Source organism: Bubalus bubalis, chromosome 21 (genome assembly GCF_019923935.1).
Source record: "Bubalus bubalis isolate 160015118507 breed Murrah chromosome 21, NDDB_SH_1, whole genome shotgun sequence".
Taxonomy (NCBI): domain Eukaryota; kingdom Metazoa; phylum Chordata; class Mammalia; order Artiodactyla; family Bovidae; genus Bubalus; species Bubalus bubalis.
The window spans coordinates 5,119,166-5,138,026 of NC_059177.1; the positions used below are offsets into that span (position 1 = coordinate 5,119,166).

General features: G+C 40.6%; 1 protein-coding gene and 1 pseudogene across 2 annotated transcripts in view; one reads left to right on the forward strand and one right to left on the reverse strand.

The window, feature by feature from the left end:
* Positions 1 to 13,811: 13,811 nt before the first annotated feature.
* LOC102415616 lies at positions 13,812 to 15,800 on the reverse strand (annotated as a pseudogene).
* TGFBR2 (transforming growth factor beta receptor 2) overlaps positions 15,556 to 18,861 on the forward strand; it is a 111,125-nt gene continuing 107,819 nt past the window's right edge. The window contains exons 1-2 of one of the 2 annotated variants that reach the window (XM_044934029.2): positions 15,556 to 15,800; positions 16,932 to 17,042. In XM_044934029.2, the coding sequence (XP_044789964.1) occupies positions 16,943 to 17,042 (100 nt within the window). In that variant the 5' untranslated portion in view covers positions 15,556 to 15,800; positions 16,932 to 16,942. The remainder of the gene's footprint in view (positions 15,801 to 16,931; positions 17,043 to 18,861) is intronic. The other variant, XM_044934028.2, reaches the window with a different exon arrangement.

The window sequence follows — 18,861 nt, forward strand, 5'->3', positions numbered from 1 at the left end:
ATCAAATTTTAAAAATCTAGTTATCCTCTTTTTTTCTAGGAATATGTTAAGATTAATTTTGATGAGGTTATTAGCAAATCGGCAGAAGCTAAGCCTCAAAAGCCAAATGTAATGTTATCATTCATTACTATGAGTGAACAACAGGATGGCTTACATCTTCCCCTTTGTTCAAAGAATACATTAATGTAATTAAAAAGCATTAAACCATTACTCTGTGTTTCTTTTCTGATCATTATTACTATGAAAATTACTACTGAAAATAATTTTATCTAATAAAGAAGTGTGTTGAAGTAGCATAAGCACTGGGTGGTAATTATGCTAGTGCTCTCACATTTTAAAGTGCCATGTTTCACATTTACCCCAAACTCGGTTCCTAGAGGTAGGTAGCACCTACATCTGGTAGATATCTCAGATATAGGTAGCAGGTTTTCAACCTGTCCTGCTGGTAGACTAGATTTAGTGTCAGCTTATTATCTACAATAGAATTCTCTGCACTGTGAAATGTTCTCAGAAATCTGGAGGCTTGGAGAGCAGTTTACTCCTCAGCTGAACTCACAGTACTTTACTAACAAATATGTATGTCACAAGTAAGTGTTTGTATGACCATCTCCCCCAACAGATATGTGCTCTTATAACATAGGGAACATGCGTAAATTGTACTATTTCCATGACATTCCAGGTACCAGTAAATGCCACTGAATGAGTAGATGGATAGATGAATGAGCAGATGAATGGATACATGGATAGGCAGATGGGATGGGTGGGTAGATGGATGGATGGATGACTGATGGACAGATGGATGGGTGGGTGGAGGGACAGATGGATGACAGGTGGATGGATGGATGGGTAGTATCTTATTGGAGAACAATACTATGCAAATACATGTGATTTATGTTCCTAATAAACAGAAACTTTTGAAAGGAGTGATGCTTTTCCTTTAACAGAATACTCCAATCCTAATATCACTGCTATTACTTTTAAAACCACATCTCACTTGTGTTCAGTTCAGTCGCTCAGTTGTGTCCGACTCTTTGCAACCCCATGAATCGCAGCATGCCAGGCCTCCCTGTCCATCACCAACTCCCAGAGTTCACTCAAACTCATGTCCATCAAGTTGGTGATGCCATCCAGCCATCTCATCCTCTGTCGTCCCCTTCTCCTCCTGCCCCCAATCCCTCCCAGCATCAGAGTCTTTTCCAATGAGTCAACTCTTCGCATGAGGTGGCCAAAGTATTGGAGTTTCAGCTTCAGCATCAGTCCTTCCAATGAACACCCAGGACTGATCTTCTTTAGAATGGACTGGTTGGATCTCCTTGCAGTCCAAGGGACTCTCAAGAGTCTTCTCCAGCACCACAGTTCAAAAGCATCAATTCTTCGGTGCTCAGCTTTCTTCACAGTCCAACTCTCACATCCATACATGACCACAGGAAAAACCATAGCCTTGACTAGACGCACCTTTGCTGGCAAAGTTACGTCTCTGCTTTTGAATATGCTATCTAGGTTGGTCATAACTTTCCTTCCAAGGAGCAGCGTCTTTTCATTTCATGGCTGCAATCACCATCTGCAGTGATTTTGGAGCCTCCAAAAATAAAGTCTGACACTGTTTCCACTGTTTCCCCATCTATTTCCCATGAAGTGATGGGACCAGATGCTATGATCTTAGTTTTCTGAATGTTGAGCTTTAAGCCAACTTTTTCATTCTCCTCTTTCACTTTCATCAAGAGGCTTTTTAGTTCCTCTTCACTTTCTGCCATAAGGGTGGTGTCATCTGCATATCTGTGTTAAGTATCAGAAAATCTGAACAAATTAAAACTCAAGAGCTACTTTAAAAAAAACCTAAATACGTATCTAAATTCTGTTGTGAGAAATAATATCTGTGCATATTTGAGCTTAATGTGCCTCTTACATAATTTTTCTAATGTACTGTTAAAAAAACACATAAATATTGAAACGTATGCTGTCCGTCTTAGAACTAAGATCACCTTGTATATACATGGGAAACATCATCACAGCAGAATGAACATAGGCTTTTAGATAAGGTGATTGGGTGTTCAAATGGGAGCTTTGCCATTTCCAAGGTAACTTAATGTCTCTAAAACTCAATTCCTCACACAAATACGGAGTATGGAAACTAACCTCACAGCACTGTGACGATTAAATGAAAAACATATGCAGATCACCCAGTAGGAGCCGTCCACATGTTACTGATGCTCAGTCAACGGCTACAATGGAGTTGATATTTCACAAACCCTATTCCTTCTTTCAGGGTTTCCCAGTGGCACCACTGCCTGCCAATACAAAGATGCCAGTTCGATCCCTGGGTTGAGAAGATACCCTGGTATAGTGAATTGCAACCCATTCCAGAATTCTTACCTGGAAAATTCCACAGACAGAAGAGCCCGGTGGATTACAGTCCACGGGGTTGCAAAGAGTCAGACATGATTGAGCACAGAGCACACATTCCTTCTTTCTCCACTTCTCACTCTCTCTAAAAATCTGGTGATCATTCTTATTGTGAATACAAGCTCACAGAACCAAAGTGCCCAATTTTATGCAAAACAAGCATAATAGAAATAAATATGAACAATATATAAGAATGAATATGGACAGGTCTTAGGGAGCAAGTGTAGAAAATGGAGAATTCTCCTCTAGACACTACTTTGGTGTTTCTTTGCCACCTTGGAACTAGCTTGTGGGCCCTCCAGACCTTGGGCTCTTTTCCATGTAAAACATTACTTGACATAATGCTTACTGTTTGATACATCATCCCTTTGCTCTCTTGGTTTGCCTCTCAACTTTTTTAATTCTCATTGCGAGAGTATATGTAGAGCAAACATGACTATAAAAGTAAAAAGATCTTGCATAGGGGTTTCAAGAAAGGATTTTTCAAGTTCAAACAAGTTTTAACTGAAGGTCTCTTAAACCTTCTGCTATTGAACTATCAGCCCAAGCCCTTATCAGGTGTCTAATCCACCCCACCTGACATGCCCACTTTTCACTCAAATGACACCAACTTGCTTTTATTTATTCTTATCTCGTTGGGGACTTGCACTTTTGGAGAGAAAATAGGTTAAAAAACAAGAGGAGAAATCAATAGCTGGAATCTGAACTGTCGACAGAAACTTTACATTTTTTTTTTTCCAGAGAGAGAGAAAAGTGCTTTGAGTTTTGATTGCATGGTATTTACTGGCCTCCAAAGCATTTAATTAAGATGTCTGAGGCAGATAATAACAAATGGGAAGGAATCGGCCCCTCAAATGATCACCCTGCAGACAGCCCAGAAACAAACAAGCACCAGAGTAAGAATGCCCGGTTCTCCTTCTGCTCCTTCATCCTTTGCGCTTAGCAAGGTAGGCACACGTTTGCCCTTGGAGGAGGTCAGCCTGACTGTGGGTAGGACAAGAATCTGCCTTCAGGCAGACCTCCGTTCCATCCTAGATCTGCCATTATCAAAGGTAGATCTGAAAGTCACTTAAGTTCTCTGACTCTCAGCTTCCATCTATAAAAATGAGGATTATGCTGGGTTTCATGAAAACTGGCTAAAAAACTAGTCTGATTATTTACTACTGTAAAGGCAATGGCACCCCACTCCAGTACTCTTGCCTGGAAAATCCCATGGACAGAGGAGCCTGGTAGGCTGCAGACCATGGGGTCACGAAGAGTCGGACATGACTGAGCGACTTCACTTTCACTTTTCCCTTTCATGCATTAGAGAAGGAAATGGCAACCCACTCCAGTGTTCTTGCCTGGAGAATTCCAGGGATGGAGAGCCTGTTAGGCTGCCGTCTATGGGGTCGCACAGAGTCAGACACGACTGAAGCAACTTAGCAGTAGCAGCAGCAACACACCCACTCCAGAATTTAGTGATAACCAATGACCATGTTTGAACTTCATGGCTCAGGAATTTGGACAAGGGGTAGTCAATATGGCTTGTATGCACTTTTCTGCCTGGAAACTGTCTGAGGAAGACTCAAATGGTTGGGGCTTGAGTGGATGAGGCCTGGGCTTACCTAGGATTTCTTCCTTGCACATCTGGTGCCTAAGCCAAGATGATGCGGGTGGCTGGGGCTCACTGGAGCTCCTGGGAGTAACATCAAGGCCTCCTCAAGTGTCTTCTCCAGAATGCCTCATTATCATAGCCACCTTAGGGTGGTCATATTTCCTACTCAGCAGTGCGGAATTCCAACAGCAAGTGTTGCCACAAACAAGGTGGAAACTGGACGGTCTTTTAGAACCTAGCCTCAGAAATCACTCAGTGTTATTTCATGGTGCTCTGTGGATCAGTGCAGTCCAAGTTCTCTCAGACTCAAGAGGAGAGAATACTCACACAGGTTCTTAAAACATGCTATATTTAAAAGCATCAGGTTCACACCTGGAATATCATTTAATCTTCAGAAATACTGTAGATCAGAATGCCCCCAAATCATTTCCCTGTTGTAATAACACTTTAATAAATAAATCTTAAAATATGTGAGCATATCCTTCATAAGGTGCTTTTATATCCATTGATTTCTCATGTTATATCATCCCTGTCTAAGCCAGTTGTGGATGTGACTGGTGTAGAAGCAAGGTTTGATGCTGTAAAGAGCAATATTGCATAGGAATCTGGAATGTTAGGTCCATGAATCAAGGCAAATTGGAAGTGGTCAAACAGGAGATGGCAAGAGTGAATGAACGTTGACATTCTAGGAATCAGTCAACTAAAATGGACTGGAATGGGTGAATTTAACTGAGATGACCATTATATCTACTACTGTGGGCAGGAATCCCCTAGAAGAAATGGAGTAGCCATCATAGTCAACAAAAGAGTCCGAAATGCAGTACTTGGATGCAATCTCAAAAACGACAGAATGATCTCTGTTCGTTTCCAAGGCAAACCATTCAATATCACGGTAATCCAAGTCTATGCCCCAACCAGTAAAGCTGAGGAAGCTGAAGTTGAATGGTTCTATGAAGACCTATAAGACCTTCTAGAACTAACACCCAAAAAAGATGTCCTTTTCACTATAGGGGACTGGAATGCAAAAGTAGGAAGTCAAGAAACACCTGGACTAACAGGCAAATTTGGCCTTGGAGTACGGAATGAAGCATGGCAAAGGCTAATAGAGTTTTGCCAGGAGAATGCATTGGTCATAGCAAACACCCTCTTCCAACAACACAAGAGAAGACTCTACACATGGACATCACCAGATGGCCAACAACGAAATCAGATTGATTATATTCTTTGCAGCCAAAGATGGAGAAGCTCTATACAGTCAGCAAAAACAAGACCAGGAGCTGACTGTGTCTCAGATCATGAACTCCTTACTGCCAAATTCAGACTTAAATTGAAGAAAGTAGGGAAAACCACTAGACCATTCAGGTATAACCTAAATCAAATCCCTTATGATTATACAGTGGAAGTGAGAAATAGATTTAAGGGCCTAGATCTGATAGAGTGCCTGATGAACTATGGACAGAGGTTTGTGACATTGTATAGGACACAGGGATCAAGACAATCCGCAAGAAGAAGAAATGCAAAAAAGCAAAATGGCTGTCTGAGGAGGCCTTACAAATAGCTGTGAAAAGAAGAGAAGCGAAAAACAAAGGAAAAAAGGAAAGATATACCCATTTGAATGCAGAGTTCCAAAGAATAGCAAGGAGAGATAAGAAAGCCTTCTTCAGTGATCAGTACAAAGAAATAGAGGAAAACAATAGAATGGAAAAGACTAGAGATCACTTCAAGAAAATTAGAGATACCAAGGGAACATTTCATGCAAAGATGGGCTCAATAAAGGACAGAAATGTTATGGACCTGACAGAAGCAGAAGATATTAAGAAGAGGTGGCAAGAATACACAAAACTATACAAAAAAGATCTTCACGACCCAGATAATCATGATGGTGTGATCACTCACCTAGAGCCAGACATCCTGAAATGTGAAGTCAAGTGGGTCTTAGGAAGCATCACTACGAAAAAAGCTAGTGGAGGTGATGGAATTCCAGTTGAGCTATTGCAAATCCTGAAAGATGATGCTGTGAAAGTGCTGCACTCAATATGCCAGAAAATTTGGAAAACTCAGCAGTGGCCACAGGAATGGAAAAGGTCAGTTTTCATTCCAATCCCAAAGAAAGGCAATGCCAAAGAATGCTCAAACTACCGCACAATTGCACTGATCTCACACAGTAGTCAAGTAATGCTCAAAATTCTCCAAGCCAGGTTTCAACAGTATGTGAACTGTTAACTTTCAGATGTTTAACCTGGTTTTAGAAAAGGCAGATGAACAAGAGATCAAATTGCCAACAACCGCTGGATCATGGAAAAAGCAAGAGAGTTCCAGAAAAACATCTATTTCTGCTTTATTGACTATGCCAAAGCCTTAGAGTGTGTAGATCACAATAAACTGTGGAAAATTCTGAAAGAGATGGGAATACCAGACCACCTGACCTGCCTTTTGAGAAACCTGTATGCAGGTCAGGAAGCAACAGTTAGAACTGGACATGAAACAACAGACTAGTTCCAAATAGGAAAAGGAGTATGTCAAGGCTGTATATTGTCACCCTGCTTATTTAACTTATATGCAGAGTACATCATGAGAAACGCTGGGCTTGAAGAAGCACAAGTTGGAATCAAGATTGCTGGGAGAAATATCAATAACCTCAGATATGCAGATGACACCACCCTTATGGCAGAAATTGAAGAAGAACTAAAGAGCCTCTTGATGAAAGTGAAGGAGGAGAGTGAAAAAGTTGGCTTAAAGCTCAACATTCAGAAAATGAAGATCATTGCGTCTGGTCCCATCACTTCATGGCAAATAGATGGGGAAACAGTAGAAACAGTGGCTGGCTTTATTTTGGGGGGCTCCAAAATCACTGTAGATGGTGACTGCAGCCATGAAATTAAAAGATGCTTACTTCTTGGAAGGAAAATTATGACCAACCTAGACAGCATATTCAAAAGCAGAGACATTACTTTGCCAACAAAAGTCCGTCTAGTCAAGGCTATGGTTTTTCCAGTGGTTGTGTATGGATGTGAGAGTTGGACTATAAAGAAAGCTGAGTGCTGAAGAATTGATGCTTTTGAACTGTGGTGTTGGAGAAGACTCTTGAGAGTCCCTTGGACTGCAAGGAGATCCAACCAGTCCATCCTAAAGGAGATCAGTTCTGAATATTCATTGGAAGGACTGATGCTGAAGCTGAAACTCTAATACTTTGGCCACCTGATGTGAAGAACTGATTCATTTGAAAAAAACCCTGATGCCGGGAAAGATTGAGGGAAGGAAGAGAAGGGGACGACAGAGGATGAGATGGTTGGATGGCATCACCGACTCAATGGACATGAGTTTGGGCAGGCTCTGGGAGTTGGTGATGGACAGGGAGGCCTGGCATGCTGCGATTCATGGGGTCACAAAGAGTCGGACATGACTGACCAACTGGACTGAACTGATCTAAGCCAGGGAAAATATCTTTTCAAGATTTGGAAATAACATTCAGAGAAGTTACATCGGTTGCCCAGGACCACTGGTGCATCACTGGTAGTTACACTGTTGGCAGCAGCATCCTCGAACACTAAAAAGCACGTTGTGTGTGTAAACCCAGGAGTGAGGTCATTTATCCCTCTTTATCATTAGAATCAGACCTGCATACTCATTGGCTATTTTTCATTTCATATACACTTAAGAACCTGAAAGTTAAATGCTTGAAAATGCACTGAATGCAACAGACTGAAAAAAATGTCACATTCATATGCCTGCAAAGAAATGTTTAACACGTGTGTTATTTTGATATTAAATTATATAGACACACATGCATATGGGCTTCCCAGGTGGCTCCTGCAGTGCAGGAAACATGGGTTTGACCCCTGGGTGGGGAAGATCCCCTGGAGAAGAAAATGGTAACCCACTCCAGTATTCTTGCCTGGGAAATTCCATGGAGAGAAGAGCCTGGAGGGCTACAGTCCATAGGGTCGTAAAAGTCAGACACGACTTAGTGACTGAGGCACCACCACCGCCACACAGATATATCAGATCAGATCAGATCAGATCAGTCGCTCAGTCGTGTCCAACTCCTTGCGACCCCATGAATCGCAGCACACCAGGCCTCCCTGTCCATTACCAACTCCCGGAGTTCACTCAGACTCACGTCCATCGAGTCAGTGATGCCATCCAGCCATCTCATCCTCTGTCGTCCCCTTCTCCTCCTGCCCCTAATCCCTCCCAGCATCAGAGTCTTTTCCAATGAGTCAACTCTTTGCATGAGGTGGCCAAAGTACTGGAGTTTCAGCTTTAGCATCATTCCTTCCAAAGAAATCCCAGGGCTGATCTCCTTCAGAATGGACTGGTTGGATCTCCTTGCAGTCCAAGGGACTCTCAAGAGTCTTCTCCAACACCACAGTTCAAAAGCATCAATTCTTCGGTGCTCAGCCTTCTTCACAGTCCAACTCTCACATCCATACATGACCACAGGAAAAACCATAGCCTTGACACAGACACATACATATATATATATGTTATAAAGAGCTTTCATAGACACGATCACATTTGATTCTCATGGTATAGATAGACATGGTTTTTTAATTAAATTTTTAAGGTAATTATAGATCCACATGCAGATATAAGAAATAAGGCAGACAGATTCCATGTATTCCAAACCCAATTTTCCACTAGTGGTAACAGTTCAAATCTATAGCAGTTCAAATCTATACAGTATTTCAACTATGACATTGACTTTCATGCAGAAGCTGCAGAACCTTTCTATCATCACCAGTCCCCAAATGTTGCCTCTTACTGGCCACATCCATTTCATATAATGAAACTGGCCACATCCATTCCCTACTACCTTCCACCCTCCTTAACACCTGGCAACCACTAATCTGTTCTCCTGTTTTATACTTTTCTCATTTCAGGAATGTTATCCACAGATTTCCCCTTTTCTCTGAAGGCAGGGCATTCCTATGAAATGTTTATAGGCTGAAGTGTTGTGACAAAAAGAGGCCATTACTTTAGGACACATGTTGCTAAGCATGCACAAGATAAATCGAGATAAAGCCCAGGGGTTCCTGGGCAAAGGGAACAGTAGCCTTTTCAACAAATGGTGCCAGAGTGTTTGGACTTCGTATGCAAAAAACAAAACAAAACTTTGACCTAACTCTCTTATAGGGCTTTCCTGGTAGCTCAGATGGTAAAAGAATCTGCCTGCAACGCAGGAGACCCCAGTATGATTCCTGGGTCAGGAAGATCCAATGAGAAGGGATAGACTACCCACTCTAGTATTCTTGGGCTTCCCCTGGTGGCTCAGCTGGAACTCTCTTATAAGAAAATTAACTCAAAATGAATCACAGACTTAAATGTAGAACATAAAACTACAAGAACTTTAGAAAAGTAAACAGAGGAGGAAAAATCGTTGAGAGCTTAGCTGTAGATTAAAGTTCTTAGTTTTGAGAAAATAAAGAAAAGAAAAACAGATACATTAGATTTCATCAAAATAAAAATCTTTGTTCTGTGAAAGATGCTTTAAAAAGATGAAAAGACAAGCTATGGGTAAGTAAAAATTTTATATTCCACACATGTAATAAAGAACTGGTGTCTAGAATACAAAAAGAATCTGCAAAATTCAACAATACAAAGCCAAGAACATGAGAAGATGTTTTAAGAAGGAAAATGTTTAGGTGGCAAATAAGTCCATAAAAGATGTCCAACATCAATATTTATTGGAGAATTAAATTAAAGCCACAAGGAGCTATCACTGTATACCTATGAGTGTGGTTAAATAAAAAATAAGGGCAACACTAAATCCAGGTGAGGCTGTGGAGAAACTGGGTCACTCATATGTTACTGGCATGACAGAAAATGATGTGGTCACTTTGGAAATCTTGGCAGTTTCTTAAATAATTAAACATACTGCTGCTGCTAAGTCGCTTCAGTCATGTCCGACTCTGTGCGACCCCATAGACGGCAGCCCACCAGGCTCCCCCGTCCCTGGGATTCTCCAGGCAAGAACACTGGAGTGGGTTGCCATTTCTTTTTCCAGTGCATGAAAGTGAAAAGTGCAAGTGAAGTTGCTCAGTTGTGTCCGACTCCTAGCGACCCCATGGACTGCAGCCCATCAGGCCCCTCCATCCATGGGATTTTCCAGGCAAGAGTACTGGAGTGGGGTGCCATTGCCTTCTCTGATTAAACATACAGAGATCATATAACTGAGCAATTCAACTCCTAGACATTTTATCCCAGAAAAATGAAGATACTTGTTCACACCAAAAAATGATAAAGAACTTTTATAGTAGATTTGCTCATAATAAGCCCCAAGCTGGAAATAAAACAGGTGACTTTCAACAAATGAAAACCACCTTTTGTTGGCCCTTAAACTGAATGAAGTTGTGAAATGTAGAGATGATTTCTGACATTTATAATGGATGCCTCTATGTTTTTATGGTGTAAATAAAATTGCTAGTATTAAGTGACATTAGAATCTGTCAATAAAGGAATTGTTTGTAACTTTACTCCCAGAAGATATTTTAAAAACTACAGCTTTTATATGAATCTACTTTGGAACATAGCAAAACAGCTTATACTATATGCAAGTTTTATGACTATTTTCCTTGTAGATTTTCATAATTGAGATATTCTTACATCTCCATTTTTGCATATGGAGATAATGACTTGCTCCAAGTAATCAAGGTAAAAAAAAAAAAAATGGCTAGAATTTGAACTTAGAAGCCATGCTTTGCTGCCTCCTGTAAGATTTTCTAGAACAAATCTGGTTCTAAGTCATTTGGAGTATATTTTTGTGTTTCACTTGATCCTCAGAGGAAAATAGGATAGGAGTGCTATTAACTTGATTTTTCAGATGCTGGAAAACGTTCTGTAGAAACTTGCCTAATGATTGCAGGGTTTAACTGAACCCTGAACCAAATCTTGATTCCAAAGCCTTTAAATTTGACTTGAAAATTTCCCTGATTGGAATATCTTTTGGTATGAGAATACCAAAAGATATAGTTGGATATCTAGCAATAATATTTGCTTCTTTTATTTTGTTGGCTACTTAACTTTGGTTGATCTCAAGTTGCGATCTGACTGGGGACAGAAGTTGAAATAGATTCAGATTTCAGATAGATTTATCAACTTTAAGTTAGCTTTAAGACACTGCTACCTTTTTTACCGAGTAAAAAAACAAAGCTATGAGTAAGTTTAATTATATGGAAACACAAGCAAGGGACTGGAAAACTGATTAGGAATTTTCTGAAAAGTCAAGTACTGATTTTTCTTTTCCCTGAAAAGAAACTATTTCTACTGTAACTTCTAATGCCAACTATGGTTTCTAACTTTTCTCCTTTTTTACAGAAAACTGCATTTGCTTCCCAAACAACAAAAAAATGCAATGAGATATACACCTGATAAAAAGTATCCACAACTCCAACCTACCTCAACATAGTAAAGGCCATATATGAAAAGCCTACAGCAAACATGATTCTCAATGGTGAGAAACTGAAAGCATTCCCCCTGAGATCAGGAACAAGACAGGGGTGTCCACTTTCACCACTATAATTCAACATAGTTCTGGAAGTCCTAGCTATAGCAATCAGAGAAGAAAAAGAAATACGGAATCCAGATTGGAAAAGAAGAAGTAAAGCTCTCACTGTTTGCAGATGACATGATATTGTACACAGAAAACCCTAAAAATAGTATCAGAAAATTACTAGCACTAATCAGTGAATTTAGCAAAGTTGCAGGATACAAAATCAAAACAAAGAAATCACTTGCATTTCTATACACTAACAATGAAAAATCAGAAAGAGAAATTAAGGAATCAATCCCATTCACCATTGCAACAAAATAATTAAATGTCTAGGAATACACTTACCTAAGGAGACAAAAGAACTATACACAGAAAATTATAAGACACTGATGAAAGAAATCAAAGATGACATAAACAGATGGAGAGATATTCCATGTTCCTGGGTAGGAAGAATCAATATTGTGAAAATGACTATACTACCAAATGCAATCTACAGATTCAATGTGATCCCTATCAAATTACCAATGGCATTTTTCACAGAACTAGAACAAAAAAATTCACAATTCATATGGAAACAAAAAAGACCCCGAATAGCCAAAGCAGTCTTGAGAAAGAAGAATGGAGCTGGAAGAATCAATCTTCCTAACTTCTGATTATACTACAAAGCTACAGTCATCAAGACAGTATCCTACTGGCACAAAAACAGAAATGTAGACCAATGGAACAAGATAGAAAGTCCAGAAATAAACCCATGCACCTATGGGTACCTTATTTTTGACAATGGAGGCAAGAATATACAATGGATCAAAGACAGCCTCTTCAATAAATGGTGCTGGGAAAACTGGAGAGCTATATGTAAAAGAATGAAATTAGAACACTTCCTAACACCATGCAGAAAGATAAACTCAAAATGGATTAAAGACCTAAATGTAAGACCAGGAACTATAAAACTCTTAGAGGAAAACATAGGCAGAACATTCAATGACATAAATTAAAGCAACATCCCCTATGACCCACCTCCTAGAGTAACAGAAATCAATACAAAAGTAAACAAGTGGGACATGGTTAACCTTAAAAGCTTTTGCACAGCAGAGGAAACTATAAGCAAGGTGAGAAACAACCCTCAGAATGGGAGAAAGTAATAGCAAAGGAAACAACTGACAAAGGATTAATTTCCAAAATATACAAGCAGCTCATACAACTCAATACTAGAAAAACAAACAACCCAATCAAAAAGTGGGGAAAAGACCTAAACAGACATTTCTCCAAAGAAGACATACAGGTGGCTAACAAACACATGAAAAGATGCTCAACGTCACTCATTATTAGAGAAATGCAAATCAAAACTACAATGAGAGACCACCTCACACTAGTCAGAATGAACATCATCAAAAAGTCTACAATAAATGTTGGAGAGGGTGTGGAGAAAAGGGAACACTCTTGCACTGTTGGTAGGAATGTAAATAGATACAGGCTCTATGGAAGACAGTATGCTGCTGCTGCTAAGTCACTTCAGTCGTATCCGACTCTTTGCAACCCCATGGACTGCAGCCTACTAGGCTCCTCCGTCCATGGGATTTTCCAGGCAAGAGTGCTGGAGTGGGGTGCCATCGCCTTCTCCGATGGAAGACAGTATGGAGATTCCTTAAAAAGCTAGGAATAAAACCACCATATGACCCAGCAATCCCACTCCTAGGCATATACCCTGAGGAAACCAAAATTAAAAAAGACGTATGTATCCCATTGCTCATTTCAGCACTATTTACAATAGCTAGAACATGGAAGCAACCTCAGTGTCCATCAACAGACGAATGGATAAAGAAGTTGTGGTACATATACACAATGGAATATTACTCAGTCATAAAAGGGAGCACATGTGAGTCATTTCTAATGAGGTGGATGAAACTATAACTGATTATACAGAATGAAGTAAGTCAGGAATAAAAGATAAATATCATATTCTAACACATGTATATGGAATCTAGGAAAATGGTACTGAAGAATTTATTTACAGGGAAACAATGGAGAAACAGACATAGAAATGTGACTTACAGACGTGGGGATAGGGGAGGAGAGGGTGAGATGTATGAAAAGAGTAATGTGGAAACTTATACTACCATATGCAAAATAGATAGCCAGCAGGAATTTGGTGTATGGCTCAGGAAACTCAAACAGGGGCTCTGTATCAACCTAGAGGGGTGAGATGGGGAGGGAGTTTCAAAAGGGAGGGGATATATGTATACCTATGGCTGATTCATGTTGAGGTTTGACAAAAAACGGCAAAATTCTGTAAAGCGATTATCCTTCAATAAAAAATAATTAAAAAAAAAAGTATCCACAATTCCATATTATCCTTCTTTTTCACTATTCCTCGTCTCCAAAAGAGGAAACAGAATGGGAAAGACAGCATTTAGTTTTTCACAAAAAAACTATTATTGAAAGAGATTAACCCTGGAAATCATGCTTTTCTATTGTAGTCCTCAATGTTCAAGGATTAGGAAATAAAACAGCACACTATTACACAAACATAACCAACCTATATAAATCATGAAGTAACTCACACTGTCAGGCCTCGAGTATACTCCATACTGTTTTGGATTTCCATAAGCCAAGGTATAAGTTCCTATGTCTTGAGAATGAATGATGTATAAAACTGAACCACCAGAAGGATTTTTTCATCATAGCTGAAGCCATTGTATCATGTGGAATTTTTTTTTTTTTCCATTTTAAGTAAGGAAAGGCCATTCTCAAGGATACATGGTCCAACAACCAAAACCAACTCTCAGCATTTGTTACTGTGATATACACTGACTCTGCCTCCTGACCATCTTATACCCTCATGAATCATCAGAAATGGCATTTGCTTTGTTGCAAATCTACGATGCTCGTTCCACAATGAAGAATTCAGAAAATGAATGTTCTTCCAAAACTCTTTTAACTCTAGGTCAGACATGGCTTCCAGTTCATCTATACTGCTAAAAGGCTTGTGTGCACCTTTGAGCAGAGTCCAGAGTATGTGTCCAAGAACAAGTTTTCTGACTTCTGCAGCAAGTTGTCTCTGAGGACCTTGCTTTTTTGGCCCTTTGACATACAGCTGCATTATGTGGTCAACCTCTGCAAGGGGCAAAAAAGTGAAGAGCTTCAGGGACCTGCTGCTGCTGCTAAGTCACATCAGTCATGTCTGTGCGACCCCATAGACGGTGGCCCACCAGGCTCCCGTCCCTGGGATTCTCCAGGCAAGAACACTGGAGTGGGTTGCCATTTCCTTCTCCAGTGCATGAAAGTGAAAAGTGAAAGTGAAGTTGCTCAGTCGTGTTCGACTCTTTGCGATCCTATGGACTGCAGCCTACCAGGCTCCTCCGTCCATGGGATTTCCCAGGCAAGAGTACTGGAGTGGGGTGCCATTGCCTTCTCCTTCAGGGACCTACTATCCAATTATTCTGCTGCTTGACAACAAATTAATACCATTTAAATGGAGATGTCTTATCTCTGTTCAGCCAAACAGCATTGCCAGCGGACTTTACCAGTTTTGCTTCAGTTGTAATTAGAGGAGCAGAGATTTCCAAATACATCTTAGCCACTCAACTTGCAGATGAACTTGGACCCAGATATGGTCCTTCCATCTGATCATATCCACCCAGCTAGACCCGACATCCATAACGCAGGAACAGGGAGGAGAAAACAGAGGCCTGGAGTACCTGGTTTCAAAACTGCCAAACTCCTGCCTTTAGGGCTCTTGAGGCGAGTCAGCATGCTCCACCTGTGGAGGTGCGTGCTCACGAGGAAGTGGCCGCTCACTGCCGCTAGTAAATCCACCAGGCGCTGCTTCTGGTACCAGGCGGAGTTTTCCAGAATAGCTGCTGGCCCAAGCCTGGAGCCGCTCTGCGTCAAGCGTCGCTTACGTGCTATGTAGCGCCCTGCTCGGGTCTCGCGTGAGCTCTGTGGGTCCTCCCACCAGTGTGATCACGTAGTGGCGAGCTCGCTGGGATTGTCACACTCCCCAAAGCGCCGGCAGGTGCCCACACTTAACCAGTTAGCCGTGGGGGTCAAAGCCGCAGCGGGTGGTACTGGGAGAGCCTCCGTCAAGGTCTAAAAGCTGGGGAGTTCTGACTTCCTGCGTCTCTCAGGGGTGAATCCCTTGAGCAGACCCAGAGCCTTCAACACCATCAGCAACCCCTGAGGCCAGAGTGGGCCTCATGCAGCGCCCCCGGAGGGAAGACCTCTAACCCGGCGAGGCTCACCGATTCCCCCTCCAGCGCAGCATGTGTGCACCATCTTGGCCACTTCACCAAAGGAATGGTGCCTCATGTGGGTTTATTTGTTAATTTTCTGTCTGTTTTAATTTTTATGTTATATTGGAGTATAGTTGATTTACAGTGTTGTATTAGTTCTAGGTGTACAGCAAAGAGAGTCAGTTATATGTATATATATATTCCTATTCTTTTTCCATTTTTTTTTCTTATTTAGGTTTCAGAATATCGAGTAGAGTTCCCTGCATTATACAGTAGGTCCTTGTTGATTACCTGTATGGTTTTGTGTGTATGTGTGTGAATTCCAAACTCCTAATTTATCCCTATCCCCAGCATAATGTCGTTTTGATGAGAAACAGATAATACCGTGTGTGTCTGTGGGTAGAGACTCTGCAAATTGGCAAATGCTACACCAATATTAAGGTCTAACTGAAGATTGTATTGTACACTTCATCCAGAAGTAGAATTTTGTGTGCAGAGTTGTTACTTTTCTGTTAAACATGTATGTAGAAGACCTGATTTGAAAACTTAACAAAAGTCAGTGGTAAAACCTCTTGTCTTTCTCTAGTTAAAGAAAAATGTCTCAGGGATCATGGGTGTTCCCCTTAAGAGAAGCAAGTATGTTTTCTTGGAGCAGATGGGTGAGATGAAAGAGTCGAGCATAATAAAAGGTGTCTATAAAATCAGTCAAGCAAAACATTAAGTGCTGTGAAAAGAGCTCAAGGTTTTAATTGTCTTTCAGAAGTTTGTTGTGTGTGTGGAGGGAAAATGATAACGGTAAATTTCAAAGGCAGCCTCTCTGAATGACTTCCTGTGAAATCTGTAGAACTGGTAGCATTCTGATAGCCTCTAGGTGAGGAATGAGGACGTGGAGCAGATGTTTTAATGTTATTACGACTTGGCGATAAGCATGTGCCTTGGTAACTCTAAACAAGGATGAATGAGTCTATGGTCAACTTGAGGAAGGAGGCAGCCCTTTGAAATGCCTGCAGCCCAAGTGACTCATGCTTTCCCAGTGATTCAGCAGGTTAATAATTAATAACATGTGAGTCTTGTGCAACTGATTACACAAGAGCACTGCGCCCCACTGTGAATACTTCACCCCTGATATGCTCAGGCTTAGTGTTTTGTTACCAAATATTCCCTGCAGTCATTCTTAGCCATTAATCTAAAGTTTCTTTGTTTATAGAATTGCTGTGAATGCACCAATTTATCATTGACAAATATTTAGTTCCTTTGGTTGATGAGACAAGTTGGAAATGGATCAGAACTCCAGGTCTCCCCACCTCCTGGCTACCAGGTAATGCTTCACAATGAAAGTGGATCTCAGACTGAATTCTGCTAAATGTACAAATATTTGTCAGCAAACTAGCATTGGCTTCTTCTGTAGGAAGGGAAAGACTCTGCTGTCAGTCCTTTTGTATATCCTGAAAGTATTTTGCAGGAAATAGCCAGTTCAGGAAAATGTGACTGTTTTCTGGCAGTAGAATTCAGTTAATCTGAGATTAAGGGTCAGACTCTCCCCAAAGAGGCAAACACAAGATACTGGGTGAGGCTTAAGGGACCACTCCTTTAAACCAGTCTCCATGTCCCAGCACCAGTTATTTCACCAATGAAAATTCATTTCTCATCTCCTTTTGTCAATTGACAAAACTTCTGGAGTTAGTGATAAAGATGGCTTGGGAATTCCCTGGTGGTCTAGTGGTTAGGATTCTGCACTTCTACTGCTGGAGCTTGGGTTTGATCCCTAGTTGGTGAACAAAGATACCACAAGCTGAGCAGCAAAAAAAAAAAAGGCTTAAGTAATAGGATAAATACATGTGTGCTAAGTCACTTAAGTCGTATCTCACTCTTTGCAACGCTATGGACTGTAGCCTTCCAGACTCCTCTGTCCATGAGATTTTCCAGGCAAGAATACTGGCGTGGGTTGCCATTTCCTTCTCCAGGGGATGTTCCTGACCCAGGGATCAAATCCACGTCTCATGTCTTCTGCATTGGCAGGCAGGTTCTTGACCAGTAGCACCACCTGGGAAGCTGCCTATGGGTGTAGTCATTTGATAAGGGCTTCCCTGATGGCTCAGCTGGTAAAGAATCCACCTGCAATGTGGGAGACCTAGGTTTGATCCCTGGGTTGGGACGATCCCCTGGAGAAGGGAAAGGCTACCCACTCCATTATTCTGGCCTGGAGAATTCCATGGACTGTATAATCCATGGGGTCACAAAGAGCTGGACAAGACTGAGTGACTTTCACTTTCACTTTCTTTTCTAAGAGCTACCATTACCCTCTGAATACTTTACCATACAGAATTTTTACCAGAAAATCTCAAATATGCATTACATCTAATTAGCATACAGGCATATTTTATGTTCTAAGCTGTGAAGTAGCATGCATTTGGAGTACAAATTAAATGATGTAGCTCTTAAAATGGTTACGTATTTCTCTGACCCCAACTAAATAAATCCTCCTTAAGATACTTAATTTTTTTGTCATTCAACATATACTGTTAAGTGATTTTGTACTTTTGTGAAATGAACAATTAGAACAGTTCGTTGTAAAGTCATAACTTATGTTTAAGGTTTTAACCTTCAAGTCCTGTAATGTAACTATTCAACTGAATGATTTTCAAGCTTGGAAAATGATGTCAAAATGAGAGGGAAGTTATCTAGCATTTCTTAGAAAGTAAATATAATCAGCTCTCTGTATCCACCTACGCATTTCAACTAAGCACAGATGAAAAAGGCTTGATATACAAAATTCCTGAAAGTTTAAAAAGCGAAACTTGAATTTTCCTAATCTACCAGCAACTATTTACATAGTATTTACATAGTATTTACAACCATTTACATAGTATTTACATTGTATTAGGTATTGTAAGTAATTGAAATAAGATTTAAATTATATCTTAAGGGAGGATGTGCATAGTTTATATGCAAATATTTAGCAGTATTATGTAAGGGTCTTGAGCATCTGAGGATTTTGTATCTGAAAGGCTCCGGGAACCAATTTCCTGTGGATACCAAAGACTGCTGTACTGTTAGACAAAAAGATTGTTAGACAGAATTGGTTAACATGATTGTCAAACACATAAATCTTCTCCCCTGGGTGAAATCTATCCTCT